The sequence below is a fragment of the Sprattus sprattus genome (genome assembly GCF_963457725.1).
Source record: "Sprattus sprattus genome assembly, chromosome: 1".
NCBI lineage: Eukaryota > Metazoa > Chordata > Actinopteri > Clupeiformes > Clupeidae > Sprattus > Sprattus sprattus.
This window is the reverse complement of record NC_137920.1, coordinates 67,345,694-67,364,845: the sequence shown is the minus strand read 5'-3', so window position 1 is coordinate 67,364,845 and position 19,152 is coordinate 67,345,694. Positions and strand designations below refer to the sequence as shown.

General features: G+C 41.9%; 1 protein-coding gene across 1 annotated transcript; it reads right to left on the bottom strand.

The window, feature by feature from the left end:
• Nucleotides 1-90: 90 nt before the first annotated feature.
• rasa4 (RAS p21 protein activator 4) lies at nucleotides 91-18,831 on the bottom strand. The gene is made up of 21 exons (XM_080832267.1): nucleotides 18,695-18,831; nucleotides 14,681-14,737; nucleotides 13,378-13,491; nucleotides 13,133-13,194; nucleotides 10,918-11,050; nucleotides 10,457-10,538; nucleotides 10,040-10,174; nucleotides 9,419-9,510; nucleotides 5,933-6,050; nucleotides 5,654-5,807; nucleotides 5,165-5,229; nucleotides 4,941-5,053; nucleotides 4,141-4,333; nucleotides 3,769-3,906; nucleotides 3,386-3,530; nucleotides 2,966-3,138; nucleotides 2,114-2,251; nucleotides 1,481-1,616; nucleotides 1,171-1,291; nucleotides 1,001-1,059; nucleotides 91-867 (listed from the first exon to the last, which is right to left on the bottom strand). The coding sequence occupies exons 1-21, from the start codon at nucleotides 18,757-18,759 to the stop codon at nucleotides 737-739; spliced, it is 2,424 nt and encodes an 807-aa protein (XP_080688393.1). The 5' UTR covers nucleotides 18,760-18,831; the 3' UTR covers nucleotides 91-736.
• Nucleotides 18,832-19,152: the final 321 nt, after the last annotated feature.

Here is a 19,152-nt window from a genome sequence, read left to right as displayed (position 1 = left end):
AGATGCATACATAATCTACCGAGAAAAACACAACAAAACAACGGTGATCCATTGCTTTCACAATTTGTAAACATCAGTGTTTAATGGCAAACATGTTGTGTATCAAAGAATCAAATGCTTACTTGGTCAAGTTGTTAGCATTATAAATATAAAAATATCAAATGATAAAATTGAACTGAAGCACAAAACCTAAACACAATGACTTGTGACGTCAACAAAAAACTACCTGTGAATACACATTTATACACAAGTAAAAATGATAACATCTACATCTTCCATAGAAAGAATTAGCTTTGTATGATAATGGAATAAAAATCAAAATAAGAGCTGCCCTCAGTTTATGTAACTATAAAAATAAACGTTTCTCTAGTTGGCAATTTAAACTGGTGATTGCACTGGATACTATTAATGTGCTGTACACCTTAGTCTTCATACTTCAGACATCAGACTTTACTGCTTTATGCATCAGATACCGACACTGCCACTTCCATTAAAGGGATCCTGCATATAGTATTACAAATACTCTTTTGGTGATCATATGGAGACAATGAAGCATAACAGATGAAAACTGGCCAGAACAAGAGCCCACTTCCTGCAAACAAACCACAACAGTGATGACAATCATGTCGTAATGGCCTTTTAAAAATGGAGCAACATGCCTCCGTTAGAAGCCATGCCAAGATGAAGGGAGATCTGCCCTCTGTTGTAAATGCATCCCTGTAGTACAGGGTCCTTCTTATGTCTGTAACTCTAAAAGGAAATTATTCTTATTCTTCGAGCGCTCCTCTTCCTCCACTGCCAAATGTGAATCATGGAGGTCCTGGAGAACGCTGAAGAATCGCATGACTCCATCTATTTTCTTCTGGCCTGAAACAGAAAACACGATAATCGTATCTATTGCAACCACTCATTAAATGACTTACATTAACAAATGTGTAGAGATCACTATACACATGGAAGGGCCATGGTATGCAAAGTGGTAGACTTTTATGGTGTTTACCTTTTTCAGGTTCTCCTTCTTCATTTTCATGTAGCTTTTTAAGCTCTAAATATTTTTCTCTAAAAGACATAAACAAAGGCAAAAACATTTAACAGTCGTTAATTGTGTAATGGATATGACTTTAAAATGACTATTTGTATTTTCATGAGGAAAAAAAACTCATGCTGTACTTCATGACTTGTTGAACCCCAAGCAGATGTCTGTATATGAGCTGAGACTCCAAATCAGGATCCAGAGGATCATACCACTCCTGCAGCGTGACTCCGTCTTTTGTTTTGTCACATCCTGGGTCTGTAAAGATATTTATTAAAAGAAAAAAATCAACTCTCTGATAACTGTCATTTTATTTACACTCATGGACCTGTTAGCCATTTTTCTCTTATGCACATTGAACACACAACAGTGCAGCAAAGAGAATGGAGAATTGAAAGACAATACTGAGAAAGTCATAATAGCAGTGTATTATCCCACTTGTAATACCAGCTTTATCCTTTTGGTGGCAGCAGCTCCATCTGTCTGCCTTATAGACCCCCGGGTGGTAAGAGCTCATAGTGTCTGTGTTGTGACTGCAGGCTTTCCTCAAGGCAGAGAGCCAGTGATTCAGTTCATTCACACTCTAGAAGGAGAGAGGGAGACGCACAGTACACCTTTACAGCAGGCTGCATAATTAAGCAATATAGCACGAGTGGGAGTGGGGTAGGTAAGGGATAATCCCACGGGTGGTGTTCGGCCGTAGCCATCGAGGCCGAAGGCCGAGTGGCGTAGGCAACAATTCTACTGTCAACAAATTAACATTTCAACACAAAGTTATTGATTAAAAATGGTTTATTTCGCCATTGTTTCTCCGCAACAAAAAATAGTTCCATTGTCAACGTCTTGGTTTGGAATTTTAATAACTTTGAATTAACGGTTATCATCAATGCGAATGTTTCATCGCGGAGTGATTTATTTTTAGCTGTGAAAAGTCCCGTAACTGTAGATATGTTGACGAATAACCTATAGCATGGAACGTCTCTCGTCCAATCAGAAACAGCTAAATTACGCGCTAGAACCCAATTGTTTTATAACAGTATTTATTTTTTAAGTTTCCTGATTGGTGGAGGTGCGTCTGACCTTGCAGTCCAAGTAGAGAGTCTCCAGCTGGCCCCCGGCGTCACAGGAGATGATCTGCATGACGTTGGCGCTGCCAAAGCTTTTCTCCTCCACTTTCTCCACAGCCTTTATCTTGGGCACAGAGATGAAGGAGCTCTTCTGCAGGACCCCAAGAGTGTAGAGGGAATGGGTCTTTACTGACAAACTATGCTTTGAAGTTTGGGTGATGAGATATTATGGTTGCAGCATTGTAATAATAAAAAAAACTTACACATGTCCAGTACTTACCCACAAACACATGTGCACAACATTTTGAGAATTTCACACTCTTTTAGGCGAAGATATGTATAATAACATAAACATGAATGGAGATGCCTGATATTTTGTATGTAAGATCAACTTGTAAATTCATGCGTGAAACCGTAAAAACTGAAAATGACAAAGCTCAGTTCCCAAACCAAAGTCCCTTACCTTAATGTGTGAGCTAGGCGTGTTAGTCAGTATTTTCAAAGTTATGTGGACGAAAGACAAAGGGGACACCAGCCCACCTTCAGGGTCATTGGACGAACAGTCCAAACACTCAGTCCAAGAACTCAAGCCTCCCAGCAAAACAGACCCGATCCAGGGAAAGGGAATTCACACAATGGTCCAAACAAGGAGAGTGCACAAGCACGATGCACCATAAGCCAACTGACCTAAGGCCACACTGGCCTTATATACCTCGCCCAACAGGTTACCTAAAAGCAAGCTGGTGACCCCTTGGGGAAGTGGTGTTGTTCGTGAAAGTGGGTCGTTTAACTACAGTGCAAGTTTCTCTAAGGCAACACGCCCCCTAACACTACGAAGTCATCGTCAGTGAGTTTGTGGATGTACCTTGGACTGCTGGGTTCTCGCGTAAGACAAAGTGTCCCTGCTGAGCGTGACAAAGTATTTTTTAAATGGCGACGTCATGGGCATGCACTTGTCTTTCGTCCTGTGCAGCAGCAGGTAGCCCTCCTTCTCCATTGTGCCGCACTGGAGGCTCATTCGAGCCTGGAGACCAAGGTCTGAAACACAAGGCAAACAACCAAAACATCAGCAGGTGTGAGCAAGTCCCCCTCCCCCCGTCCCTCGCTGTGTCTTCACTATAAGGTCACGGAGCTAAAGTTAATATTTACTGAGCAGAGGAGGTGTGTCAGACATTTAGGCATGATGCAGATCCTAAGATGGTGAGGTTGACAGCGCCCACACCACATCAGCCAATCAGAGAACCTGACTGATTTTATAAAGCAGAGCATGGAGCCTGTGACTCACCCTCTGCCTCGTCACAGCTGACCAGCCTTGTGATGAAGTCTTTCAGCTGGGCAATGCCCTGCTGGATCGTGGGCTGCAGGGGGTTCATCCACGGCTCTTTGGAACAGCAGGCCAGAGTGTCCAGGTTCGCAATCATCTGAATGGCCTGTACGGCAGGGAAATGAAAAGAAGAGAAGTAGGGTTTTTTTTATGGGACCAGTTCTGAGTGCTTGTCTGTTCTGAGGGGGAAGAGAAAGTAACGGAGTGTTCATGTGTTTCAGCTAGTAGAGCAGGGAACTAACAACAGCAAGGTCCCTGATAATATATATAAGTATATAATACAGTGACTTATTCTGCTAAATGACTAACTGTAATATGAACATAAATGTGGGAGGAGTGCCTACTTTGGCCAGAAGGAGGAGGGTGCGGCTGGTGCGTGCATCGGCGTGTTTCTCCCGGAGATGGAAGAGCTTCGGGGACATGATGGCCGGCGAGATGAAGCGCAGACACAGGAAGCTGGTCACGGCTATGAACTTCACCTTCTGCAAACGTAGCAACAACCAGAGCTCAGGACAGGAAATTCATAAAAAAGGAATGTCAGAGGATGTTAGTGTTAACATGCCCCCTCGTTCTGGTGGCAGGGACAAAAAATACCCAGTGGGTTTACACAAAACCTTCACTTGAAACGTATTATAATTAGACACAATACAGAGCATGTGGTCTTCCATTTCAGTTCAAAATGAAATATCTAATGCGTCATGTGAAGAGCCCCTCACCCTGTACTCAGGGTCGGAGAAGCGAGCCTGCACGCGCTGGTAAAGTTGCTGGAAAACCTGGCAGAGGACCAGGGGGCAGTAGGTGGCTGACTGTAGGATGGCGTTTAGAAGCTCCGAGAGGTAGAGCTGCAGATGAACGGTGCTCTGCTGGATAACTTCAGCCTCAGTCTGCGTTCTGTGAAGTCCTGTACACCTATAATAATCATACATATAGATGGAAGACACAGACAGGCACACACACACATGACAAACAGACACCCACACACACACACACATACACACACACATTAGTCAAATTACATTTCAGAGGTATACCTAAGGACTAAGGATCTCTAAGAACTTTGATTTTAGCCCCATTTAATCACACCGCATTAAATCACAAGGTCAGTGCTTTCAATCGATACAGTAACCCCATCATCTATATTCATTTATGGTTCAATGGAGCGGAGAACTTCAATGATGAGAAACTTAACACACATCAACTGATTCTTAATGAAACTAAATGATGTTCAATGACAACCATTTAACAACCCCCCCCCCCCCCCTTATCCTGGTCCCAAAAAACTCCCCATTCAAAATAAGCACTGCAAACAGAGCAGCTGAGTAGTTCAACAGAGGGATACGTTTCTCAGTAATAAAGCTTCCAGCGCAGCTGTGCTACAACCCCCAAAGATAAGAAATACCACATTCCTCCCTCATGTTCAACATCAGAATTTCACAAACTGATAAAAACCTCAAGAACTACAACAACATGCAATCTTCAATCATGATGCATGCATTCCTGATTATCCCACTCCTACCCGGCTTCCCTTAGTTCCACTTTGTTGGGGTCAAGCTCCACATATTTCTTCTCCTCAAAAATCCTGTTTATAGTGGGACCCAGGAGTCTGTGCAAATACTGCATGCCTGCTACCTATGAGAAGCAAGCAGGGAGAATTATGGGCAATGAGTTCAGCCTAGTAAAATCAACTGAAAAAACATACTTGATCATGATGATGACATACTGAACTTGATCATACCTTACCTTTAAAAAGGACTCCATGGACTTGGAGGCCAAGGAGTTGCTACGAAATAATGTGTTTGGCTCAGCTGGTTGAGAAGTGGAAAATAGAATGAGTCTCATTTTGCATTGAGCTTTTCATTGAGAAAAACATTACATCATCATGTTCATCAGGGAGAATAATGAGTTGCAAAAATATATGGAGAGTTGATGTTCCTGGATTGAAATTCAAAATATGTGATAATTACAGGCAGCCAGGACTGTGAACATGAGAAATGTCCTTCTGATGATTAAGTGCAGCGTGCCATCAGTGGTCACAAAGAGTATGATGATCAGCATATGCATAGCTTGCATGTCATGCATATCCAATCATTCTCAACCATTCGTCAACAAATGAATAGAGAGGAATCTGGCAAGCCTTCGCCCCACAGATGCCTCTTACATCGTGACTCAGATCATTCAAGCAGTTTGTGAAAAAATGGACAGGAGGGTGGGTGTCCTCTGGTTACTTACTGGTCTTGTCTAGCTCGAGCTTAAAGAGAACATCCAAGAACTTTTTCACCAGCCCCTGACCCAGGAAGAGCTTCACCAAGTTGTTGGCCACTTCCTGTCGACTCTCTGCTGTTGTGGTCTCATCAATCAGCATGATCAAATCCGGCCAGTTTCCCTGGAATCCCACAAAAATACCAGTCTTATCTTAACACACCACAACATGTCATTCTGACCTAAATCACTTAGAGCTAATTACAATGCAAACTAATGGGTGGTGACCTCATTTTTGTTGACACTCACATTAACATGTGAGCCCACGGACTGGCAAAGTAGCTCTGTGAGCGGCTGGTAGTGGCTGGAGGGCAGGACTGTATCATCCCTGAGTCGGAGCTGCAACCGCAAAGACCCGAGCGTCCCCCTAGGATAAAGAGCACGACACCAGACACCATCATCACTATTACACCACCAATGCGCAAGATGTGAGTCATGACCGATCACGAGGGGCCATTGCAGGGTGGAAAAAACAAACCACACAGAAGTTACTCGGATCTGACTCAAAATCATACAACAGGGAATCACACTGTATGATGTTTATCAACATCTTCCTCTTTCTTAAAACAACAGAATGCATTAAAAAAGGTTTATAAGCTATTCCTTACAGCAAATGTAGGAAAAGTAATTGATTGTGGGCCACAATCAGGTATCTAAACAAAAAAGGTACCGATGGATAATATATTATTATATACACAACTTCCTTTAGAACAGTGGTTCTTAACCTGGGTTTGATCGAACCCCAGGGGTTCGTTGAGCCACTCTCAGGGGTTCGGCAGGGGTTAAGACACACGCAGTATAGCCCGGTTCACACTAGCAATGTCGGGCTGTTTTTATACATACCTACGTTTTGAAGAAATCATATTTTATTTTTCAAATTACGAAGGGTTCGGCGAATGCACTGATGAAGCTTGCAGGGTTCAGTACCTCCAAAAAGGTTAAGAACCACTGCTTTTGAATTAAAAAATTTCACTCAAAATATTGTGAAGTACAAAGCTAAACGCTAGAGAGCAGTAAACTGAAAACCTTATTATAGCTGTCTGGAACCCTAGTTAACCCTAGTTTTTTGTTTGTTTTGTTTTCAGTTTTTTTGACCACATAACTCCAGCCAAGATCAGCCGAAGCATCCTGTCCAGTCAGCAAACCATGCCTGACCAACAGCTCTACTTATATGGCTCCACTCTGCTACCACTAACCTGTGGAAATGTGCCATAAAATCCAAATGGCACGGATGGCTTCATTAGGCTGTGTGGGTCGGTCAGTTTTATTGGGCTGATATAATGGAACAAACTAAATGACAGCCGGAGCAATCAAGCGGAGGCACACAGTCCCAGACAACACACCCCCTTAATGTTGTCTCTCGTCTCCTGGAGGAAAGTCCCTTCGCCTGCAGATTTATTTCATTCAAATATGTGCACAGGCAAAAGACCAATAAACTCAAATCTCAGACATTACTCTGCAGGACATAGACAGACCAGTGCCTTCCTGTAATTGTAAAACAATATTCTGTAACAATATAAACCAAAATTATATTACTGAGCCCTGCACTGCATTATTGTATTACCATGTCCGTGTAATTCAAGAGGGGAGGGGGCAATTGTAAAAATATCTAACTAATCTAATAATTGCAAAATGATCTCTTTGGCTGCCAAGAGAAACTTCTGCCCTCTGTCAGACTAGCCCTCACATGCTATGGTGCATGCAATTCTCTGACTCCTTTTTAGAGAGAGGAGCACTTGGTCTTCAGGTCCAGAGTGGCGACTGACAGCCAGCTACAGAATCTCAGGCGCCAGATGGTGGCCCGTCAACTATCCAATCAGAAAGAAGACAGTAACGGGAGGGGAAAAAACTACACCGGGTGAAAATAAACAAAAACAACGGCAGCTTGATTCATTCACACAGAAGGGAAGGGATCGCCCATGCAGAGCAGGATTACAGGGGCTTAATCCGACAAAGAATTTCCAAGATCTACCGAATGAGCTACCGGAAAAGTGGGCGTCCGCCCCCCCCCCCCAAAGAAATGACTTCCGTTACTCACAGATCCCTTCAACACACCCGTAATTTCACATACCCCTTGTTGCCGTTCATTCTACTTGTTTCAGTGTTTGATCCTGAAAAAAGAGGTGTGATCCTTTTACCCACGCTGAAGTTAATTAATCCTCTGTTTTGGACTGGCTATTTCATTGAAATGTTCAAACTTCTTGATTATTTTTCAACACAGAACCAAACAAATAGCAAATAACCAACACAAATTGTATTACTTCAACAGGAAATTAATCTTCCATTTGCGTTGCATGTATGCTTGTTCACATATAAACAGTCAGGAAATCACTGAATGAATGACGCAGAAACAACAGAGATTTCAATGAGGCGGTTTGCAGTTAGGGGGGAGTGGTGGGGTCTGTAAGAGGAAAGTGATGAGGTGGTTTGTCAAAGTAAAAGGACAGGTCTCTTTAATCTCCCGGTCACATGGATTTGTGTGTCAATGTATGCAGTAAATGTAATCCTATGACCTTTGCTAAACAACATGATTATGGAGAAACACAGCTTTTCTTTGCCGGGGGCAAAACCATGCGAATGCATAAAATACAATATAAAACAATGAATATGTTCATCATCTGTAATATTTCTTAGAATTGAATGGACTTACATGATCTGTTATCAAAATAAGTTGTCAGTCAGTAAGTGGGCATGCCTCACACAAGGTTTACTTTTACATGGGAGAGAGAGAGAGAGAGAGAGAGAGAGAGAGAGAGAGAGAGAGAGAGAGAGAGAGAGAGAGAGAGAGAGAGAACTGTCTTCCTTCAGGACTACGTTGAAGAAAGAAAACCCACAAATGATCTTTTGGTTTAGTGTTTCACATTCTAGTCAAGGCCAACCCAAACTGACCCTCAGCTCTCATTAATCCAGTTCAATTGGCGAGCCACCTTTGTCATATCCTGTGGTAGCCGTGGCTGCATCCCCTGGTAGAACCTTGGGAGTATTTACATAAGCCTTCTATCCCACTCCTGACTCTTTCCTCACTAATCCCCGCAGCCAATCCACATGGCCAAATGATCTTTTATGAGAGAGGAGGGGGAAAAAAATCCAGGGATTTAGATGGGGGAAGGATTAGCACTTCCTGTCAGCACATGGACCAGAACAGATGCACACAAGTCCACAAAAACCAGGGGTAAGGTAGTGATCCCGGCCCAGCCGTTTGCCACAGCCGACTGCAGAGATGGAGGAAGCCCAGGCATCCCACCCCTCATTATAATGCAGGTAAAGCCCACAAAAAGATATGTATCTTTCTTCAGATAAACTACACACTCACTTCTGCAAGACTTTTTTCACTGTTGCCTTATCGGTCGATTTCGTTTTTCGAACGGAGCGTCGAGTAACTTCTCTCTCCCCAATGTGTGTCTTGCTCCATTGTGTACGCTAACTGATCCTCCAATGGGATTTAAATTTAAATCTCCTCACTGTGACATCAGAAGATAATACAGAATAATACAAACAGTCCTGGTAGAACAGAGGAAAACTAAGCCTTGCATTTCAGCCATTCTCCCTTTAGGTAAGCGCTGCCCGTGGGATTGACAAATTCCATACTTTGCAAAACTTTTCTCTGTTGAAACGGGGAAAAGTTGGATCTAAAGAATAAAAAAAAATGGCCAATGCCATCTCATAACATCTCCTTATGAAGGGTAATGGGTGCTTTAGTGGTGCGGCTTTCCAAGCCCACTCCCAGACACTCACTCATGCTCGCTGTGTTTGGGCTTGTCTGGCCCCAGCCGAAACCATCCTTCCTCCTGCTGGGCAGACTGGAGTCCGTTGATGTTGAACAGAACCTTTGAGCGAGAAGTTATACACAACATTAAATTGTTGCAATAAAATGTCAAAACAATGTTATTAAAGATAAATGATGAGGACAAGGGTAATGTTGCCAGACATCCTACGCTGCAGGGTACAGCTAAAGAGAGAAAAGTTCTTGTTGAGAAGGAAACAAATAAAGAAACCCTGCTGCTTATGATTAAGCTGAATACATGTCTGCATAAAGAACCCCCTGATAGATAACATGATAGTTAACAACACAGCCTCTACCTACAATGAAGAGTGACCAAAACATTAATGTTAGGGCGGACAACTTGGGAAACTATGGATTAAAATTTGGAGTAGAAGCCTTCGTAGTAGCTATACACTTATAAACAACTTCTGCGTTGAATTTCCATGTCTGGCCACATTTGATATAGCGAAAGCAAGAACATTTCAAACAAACTGAAGAATCAAGACCCCCTGAGTAACAGTTTACCAGTACCATTCAGAGAGGGGTCAGACAGCCAGCCTGGGTTCTGAGTGGAGATGTTTTTGATGACTCACCTTCCCCAAGAAGTCATTTCTGCTGACGAGGTCCCAGTCCCAGACCTCCACGCTGAGAGGAGAGTCGGCTGCGGCGTCCTCCAGCTCATACTCAAAGCTCTCGTTCCACCGGGGATAGCGCGTCTTCTTCACCACCTTCAGAAAGATTTCACAACATATGTTTCAGCCCCCCTGGCATATGTGCGTGTGTGTCTCTCTGAGCATTGATATATGGATGTATTGGTGAGTGTGTGTGTGTCTGTCTGTCTGTCTGTCTGTCTGTCTGTGAGCATTGACATATGGATGTATTGGTGTGTGTGTGTGTGTGTGTGTGTGTGTGTGTGTGTGTGTGTGTGTGTGTGTGTGTGTGTGTGTGTGTGTGTGTGTGTGTGTTTGTGTGTGTGTGTGTGTGTGTCTGGTTTGTAATCACTCTCTTACCGCACTTTCAAAGGTTTTTCCGTTGTATCTGACTCTTACAAAAGGATCTGAGGCCCCGTTGCGGTCTTTCTTGGCAAGATCTCTGCATGGAACAAGCATTCCAGGTCACAGACACAGTTATTAGGGAAACGATTAATTTCCTCATTACAGTCGGTTGTTGTTATGTTACGCTATAAAACAATGTAATGAATGTGCAGTGGGTTTAAATATTTTTACACCATGCACAGAACTGAGGAAAAGGTCCTGCTTCAACTTTGCACTAGAAACCAGAATTTGCCAATATTATTTAATGTTATTCATGACTGATCATTTCTCTTTCATGTTACTTTATGATATCGGCCCCAAGCTCTGAATAATCTAAAATTAACAACCCTTCATGAGAAACCCCATAAAGTCACTCACATTAAATTTAAATAAAACATCCTGAATTCTCCGATTCTATTACAGTTAATTGCACCCACCTGGCCTCCATGACCTGACAGCGGAGTCTTGTTGGGACGTCTCCATCTCCAAGCACAGATATGTGTAGATGAATCTCACCCTGCACTTCCTCATCAGGGTCGATTTCCGTCAGGTTCAACCAGCCATCCATACCTGCAGCAGAGCCACACAGACAGGTGTGTACATAAGCTTCACTGCTTATGTTGTCAGAGCACCAAACATGTAGACTGCCATGTGCATGCAACCTGCACTGCAAAAAAAAAAGATAAATGCACTCACACACCAATGAAAATGCAATCTCAATCTGCAAATGCAAAACACACACAAACACACACATAAACACATCTACCAGTGTGTGTGTGAGAGAATATCGATGAGCCAAATCTGCCGTATCATAGCTCATCACTCTCAGTGTGGCTTTGTGTGGCTTAGTTTAATAGAATTAATTGCTCTGATGCATTTTCAACAGCTTAACTTGAGATTCAATCCGAAAAAATCTAGTGAACACACATGTCCATATCCATACGGACAACTGCACTCATATGTTTAGCAGAGCAGATGAACAAACAGCCACATAGTCCAGCCCAGAGTACTTTTCCCTTTGATTAGTATTCAAGGGTACATCTTGTTGAGGAACATTGTGTTTTATTGTCCTGTTGTGGTGGCCAAGAATAGACTATGTCCTGCCAAGCCAGTGTTCCCACAAAGTAATATGGAAAAGGAAAGTCTAGCTGACTTAGAACGTTTTTTAGAAACCACAGTGGGATTTTTCAGTTGCTTCCTGCCAACCAGTCATGTGGAATTGTGCATGGCAACACCAAGGGCCTGTTCCATTTCAACCAGACAACTGAGATTCTGACATTCTACACAACTATGGTCTGGCTGACCCATTTAATCTTATATATTCTATCTGGTCATCTACACTAAAGTAGATTTTTTTTTTTAAAACGATTTCTCAGAAAAAATGGATTTTACATGTTCTCTTACCACTACTAAAAACACAATTAAATCTGGACAATGTAATGTACTTAACATGACTTATTGTATAGATAATTGTTGTATAGACTATGACACGCAAAACATGACAGGAGTTTAGCTGAAATTGACTTTTGACCAACCTCAGTCTGCTATTACAGGAACTTAAGTAGCAAGCTTAAACAAATCACTGCATTGTAGCCTTGTGTAAAACATGCATGGAAAGTGTACACTCAGGAGATCTATGATTCTAACTAACTGACATCTATGACTTGACTATGCCATCTCAAATTGAGTCTGATATTGAATAACACGTGCCCTGAGGATCAAACCAGCAGCTTGTACTGCCCATTGAACCTGAACTGCTTTTGGCCAGCCACAAGACCTCAACATACCTAGACAACCAAACACCAAAATACACTGAGCCAGCTTCCTTTATACACCTTACCCAACAAGTTAGATCACCTACATACCATAGTATTTTGTTTCTCCCTGCAAATTCTTAGCATACCATTTGCATTCATTGACATACATAGCACAAAATGGTGAGTGCACATCATTACATCATTTCACCAGGCTAACTACCCGGACTTTTTTACCAAAAACAGAGCTCTCAAGGGCACCTGTCCCCAATTGGCGGACACGATCCACGTGTGCCCATCACACTAAAAGCATTGGAGTAGTCCCCTGATTTCACTCTAGCATGGCAGGCAACACTGGTTGATCTGACTTCACCCACCTTAAATAAATAAATAAATAAACGCCATGGGTATTCGTCATCTCTGCGTGAGGTCATCTGTGAGTAAGATCATATCCTGCGCTCGTTTGTGTCACGATAATGGACGTTCCCATGGTGCCGGCTGACTCAAAGGCCACCCAAACCTCTGTATTAGCTCCCACTCAGTGTGTGTGTGTCTGAGTGTGTGAATGACTCAGAATCTATCAACACCCAAGGTGCCTCTGCAAAGGGAACTTTAAGTGTAACTGCTGCACGTACAGTGATGTTTGTCGCCCTGTGATCAGAGCAGGTGCGTGTGACATAAAAAGCGTGCACTGACAAACCTCCCAAAAATGGTGTTAACAGTCTGAGCAGATCTTCATTTTGAGGAAGAGGTAAAAATTCTAAATGGAGAACCATCATCTGAGCACGCCTAGGAAATCCCCTATCTGATAAAAATTAGCCTAGTCACTGCTGCTATGACCTGGCATGACCTCTCAATCAATACTGAGAAAAGCTCAGCAGCAGGAGTCTCCTCCTACCTTGTGGTTTGGCAGTGAGGGCCTCCTTGCTAATTGACACCTTACCGATGACGTCATCACGGCTGTGGAGATACAACATTTCCTGGGTTAACCCACAAAAATGTACGCTGTCAAATGTCAGGCCACAACCACGGCCCAACTGTATTCAATTATACCCTGTCCTCTAGCATATCATTGCGGTCATCAATATTCACTTTAGACAATATACAGTGCAGTATACAGTATCATTTGGCATAGATATTCACCTGAGAGAATCTTCATCAAGCACATAGAATGACATAGTGTGGAATGAGGGGGGAAGGTGAACGTTGTACTCCTCTCCCCAGAAAGGAGACAGAGTCTTCCATATTGTTGCTGTTCTGTGTGAAAGAGATTACAGGGAGGAAATACCCAATAGTGAATATTGGCCACTCTCAGTGTGTAATAAGAAGAAAATGAGACAATCCATTTCACTTTAACAGAATGTCACAAGTCGTCCCTGACGAGATGAGGGCAGACAAAACAGGATGGTCATACCACCGCCACGGCTGCTTCCTCTTACTTACGACACCAGGACTACTTCTGGTGGAGAGGTTGGAATGCTATATATGGCAGTACAAAACTGTAAAAAAAAATGACTTCATGACTTCTGTTATCTGACACTGCAGACATCCCTGACACAGCAAAAGGTGAAAGGGTTGAGGGGAAACAAATTCGCTGTTTCAGAGATTGGTCTAACAAACTAGTCAGATCAGTGCATATTTTCTTACACTTTCAGATTAATTTTTAACCTGAGGCCTACATGACTCGAAACTAAGTGTCAGAGGGATAACTGCCTCATGTTTACTCCAAAGCATAATGTCAAGCTCACAAAAAAATATTATAGTCCATTATGCGCTTGATTGCCAGATAGCAAAAAGCTGGTAGTCATTTTCTTTTTCATTGGACTACAGGTGAAGGGGTTTATTTAACCTGCCAGCTTTTAGGGCAATCCAGAATCATAGACAGACCAGTTAAGCAGGAAAATATTAACTACATGAGGAGGCATTCTCTCAAGCATTGCATACAAAAAAAGACTTTCAAAAACAAAAATGGTCATAACAGTTCTTACTCCCATTGTTTACATGCAATCCAACAGGGAGCATGAATTTGATCGGTGATTAGAACATTATGATGATGAGGATAATAATTTGATTCTTATAGACATCCAGGGTTTTCTGTGTCATTCCCTGGTGTTCGATGCATATCAACATGTCTTATTATACAATTGATTTCACTGACTCTGTCCACTACAGTTCTTCTGGTGATACTGATAATCTTTGCATTATTTAAACTTCTCAATATCCCAGTTTTCTTAAACATACCCACCATTTCCTGTTTATGTTAGTTTCCAGTTGACTAAACACAAAGTGAATCCCAGCACATGGCTTGCAAAGGCAGAGCACATGCGAAGCGAAGATAATACCCAACCAATTTATGATAATCAACTCATTAAAATCAAGGGAATTATCACAATATAACCTTGAGGCAGTGTAGAACGTTCTCTTGGAGAGGACTCTGCATACCTACCTGATAATGGCCTCATTGTCAATTCTGACAATGCAGTATGGATCACTGCTTCCAGTTCTACAAAGAAAAAAACAAAACACAAAGCCATTATAGATACAAAATAAAGACTGTAATAGACACTACCATCTTGAAGCATGAAACATGACAGCATGATTATTCTTCACCTAATTTACCATTCGGAATTCTAGGTGTCCCTATCAAATCACCCATAGTGATAGAATTCAATTAAAAACTCCATGGTTACAACATGGACCACTGGACAGCTGAAATTAATTAACATTGCTGCTAGCTGCCACGTTCAGGCACATGAAACATGAAAAAAGGGGAGATTCCTTTTTTTCTTCTCCTGGTGGCGAAAAACATGGCGTCCCTTTCATCCCATAGGCCATGGCATCGGCATGCCTCCTCTGGGGTGTCAAAGCCCGCGCCAAAGGGCAGATTGTGGATAAAGGCATCTCTCATGCAGCCTTTGCAACTCCATAGTTCAAAAGGACCACGGCCCAGACACAAGGCAGACCATAACAGCAGCCTAGAGAGCCAATCACCCACGGTTATTTCAAGCGCAACCATAGATACCAGAGATATTCATCACCTCAGCATCATCAGCTGTTGATGTGTATTCTCTTTATTCCACCCACACCCATGGCCTTCTGTGACTTTGTTGAAAAGGTTCAATTGCAAAAAAAGAGGTTCATGCAAGCAGCCTATTCGCTTTTGGCAAATCTATCATTTCAGATGTGCACAAATAATTATTACTACTAGCACCTCACAAAAAAAGTATTCAGTGGATGGCCTTGGAGATGGAAGCCCAGCGCGGAAAAAGAAAAAAAGAAGCCGATTCCCTTTGTTGTTCTCTGGGCTGAAGCTTTTGTTCATTGAGCCCATGATGAACCTAGCAATGACTTGCGCATTCCAAAAGGATGTGTATAATTGAAATTCTTGAAAAATGTTGTATTGCAATTTGCTAGAAGATGGAAAATCAGGTTAAAACACAAAGGATATTGTAGGACAACATTTTCAGAGGCTTGACAGGCCATTCCATGACAATTAACTTTTTAAACCAAACAAACTTGTCTCTTACAAAGTAGATAAAGATCAGTCCAACATGCACTCACCTATTTTTATAACTAATATATGGGTGCTGTCATCAAATAGCACAGTAAATGTTCAGACTTATTCACAATCCATCACATCAGACAGGAAAATACACCCTTTTGCATTAGTCACCAGCAAAATAACGGCAAATTACAAACAGGAGGGGGGATTTTTTTTCCAATCAAATCCTCATATAGACTCAGGAGAAGTGACACATAGTGCCAACATTTACGAGTCACGTCTGTGCAAAAAAGAGTAGGACTCGGGGTGATTCATCTCTGCCTGTTGTTATCAGTGTAATAGGGAAACCTGGGGCTGTCAGAATCAGGTGCTACATCAAATAGCATAGTGGCTTGGCAGTTGAACCACGTACTCGTCTGCACACAGCACCTGCAGAATGGTGATAGCACTGACGACAAAGACAAAAAAGTAAGAGGCGGAGAGTGCCATTATCAGAGCTGCTTACAAACACAGTCTCAGCATCATCTGAGTCCTTCTCAGGTCTTTATCGCAAGCCTTTTGCCTGAACAACACACCAATATCTCCCAAACGCAGAGCCATCAACCGGAATGCTGGGCCATAAATGGACCTAAATTCCAGGGTAAGCATGGTGAAAGCGTGGCAGCATGTTGTGTTTGCACAGCTTGGCATAGTTATTGGGCCGTTAGGGCAAACAATCTGCTGCTCAGGCTGAGAAGCACTATCTTCTGGTGAGTGAGTCGTGCTTTCACTAGGCAACATGGTTTGATGGCGTTTGCATGGCTGCTTACCCCTAATCAAATGTAATTTTCCAGAAATGGATGATTATGCAAATTAAGGGAGACCCCTTTCATTTGCATGGATGCCAAGGTGTCTGCACCCCTATTTCAGATTAAATATGCGGAAGTATGTCATGAATTTTTAAAGAGACCATCAGTAGGTACCAATGAAAAAATAAGACATTTTCATTTATTAATAAGAGGGAAGATATTTCCAATATCTATTATTTGGTCAATTTCAGACTAGTTTCACACAGCTGCCTCACTCGGAGGAGTTTAATTTAGGGTGAATGCTCACAGCGGCCATAAAAATAATTGAGGAAGGCATTACATTCATGAGCAGGTGGGTGTCCCCATCACAATTTGCACATCACCATAATAAATCTCACAGTAGTAGCACCACAACTAAAATACAGGCTTCAAAATTGGGTGGCAGCAATTGAACAGGCAATCTTGCAGCCGAATTCCACTGTAACGAATTGAGAGCAAAACTAGCCTACATAATTTTTTTCCACAACCAAAGTGGAGGGAGAATGTAGAAACATGCCTGCATCTTTACCACGACAACAGAAAGATGACAGAGACACAAAACATATAGTATGTGTGCTGATGCTATAAATCAGGGGTCTTCAACGTTTTTCAGGCCAGGGACCCCCAAACTGATGGCGAGATGAGCAGGGACCCCCTACTATATAAATTGCATAAAATTTTGTTTATAATATACTGGGCCTAGTGCCAAATAAACATAGCTACCCTGTTATTGTGTCGATGGCACACATCCTCCCACATTAAGGAGATGTATCTTCTTTTCAATTACTCCTGACTGACACGATCCAACGGATGACGGAGGAGGAGTCTGGCGCATGGAGTTGTGTTGACAACGTAGATGTTATAGTGAGATTGACAGGTCAACAAACCAATCACACCGCTAGCAAGTTGTTAAGATTGTAGGTAGTAGCTTGCTAACATTAGCTAGGAGGCTCACACACCTCGCAAATCCTCACTTATTTTTCAGTTACAATTAACGTTTTTTGACCTTGTACAGTGTCTATTTCTCTTTATTTATTTATTTTTTTTAAATCTAAGCAAATGTCAAACTAACAATTTATAGGTACAAACAAGACCAGCTATGGAGTTTGGTTCGTCATCTTTTATTTTTGACCTTCGCGCTCTTTAGACTTGAGCAGAAACGCGATCTGATTGGCTAGTGCCTGTACATGAAAGGTGCTGTGAGTGAACCGGTGCCCAGCTTGAGAGAGCTCCTGTGGGTAGCTGAATGTGTCGATTGGACTGAAAGATAACGTCTTCTCGATCAATTTATATGTTCGCTACAATATGTCGGATTTATGTTAATGTAAATTTAAAGGGAATAAATACAATTCTGATTTGGAAGACATTTAAATTTGTGGAAAAAAAAATTGGTTGAATTTTTTTTTTTTTTTTGGTAATATTTTTTTTTTTTTTTTTTTTGAAATATTAAAAAAAAATATCTTATCAACCAAAGATTTCGCGACCCCCCTGCAGTACCTCCGCGGACCCCCTGGGGGTCGCGGACCCCCTGTTGAAGACCCCTGCTATAAATCCATAAGATTAACCATCTGTGTGACGTGTAAGAAATATAGGCTACAGAAATACAGAGCACAGATATTTTAGGAAAACAAACCCATAAATGAAATCCCTTTACTTTACTCCATTGCTTAAATCCACACATAACCCATCGTTAACACAATGTAAGAAGTGGTCTTCATTCATTTCAACACACAAAACATTATTAATAAATCACCTAAAGATTGGTTGACTGCTGTAGCCAACTGTTTTTATTCCACTCAAAAGAACCAGCCTTCTATACGATTAAACTCTTTCCATTCAGTGAATCACAGCTGCCTGCATCGTACGAGTCATTTTATTTCACTATAACCATCTTAATGATAACTTCATGATAACAAGAATTTACAACTGACTCTGTTTTCGAATTTCAGGAAAAATTGTCACTCAGGCAATCAGTATTTTAAATATTTTCCTATAATTTACTGACATTTAGCCTACACGATGTTACCTGAATAGTACACTTATTATTCAAGAAGGAAATAATGACAGTTCTGTCACTTAAAGAATAACCATTTCTATTCTAAGAAATTAAGTAGGCTACAACAATACTCACATGTCTTTAATTGGCAAGTTTTTGCCCTCCACAATTCTTATAAATAAGGTACTTCGCTTAGCCATTGTCTAAATCCAGACGCTTGGAAATTGATTGATTGAAGGTTGAATTTAATTGCCATGCGATATCAACATGCGTTGACAGCTATATGAATCGTAGTAGCCAGTGTGATACAACGTCTTGACGTTTGCATTGCTGATTGTTTCAGGCGCGTTTCGACCAACTTCCCTGACAACCCGTGCTCACGACATCTATGTGCCAATACCAACTGTTCCGCCTCTGAAATGCTATCGCTCCACGCACTACACTCTCTATTCGTGGCTAAAGGGCTTCGCGGATATGTTTATAACTAGATTGACTGACTGCCTCACACAGTTCGGAACTGTATTGGCCAGATTGAAAGATGACGCATCTGGTCCCGTGGGTTCACGGGAAATGAAGTCTCACCATCTAAAGGA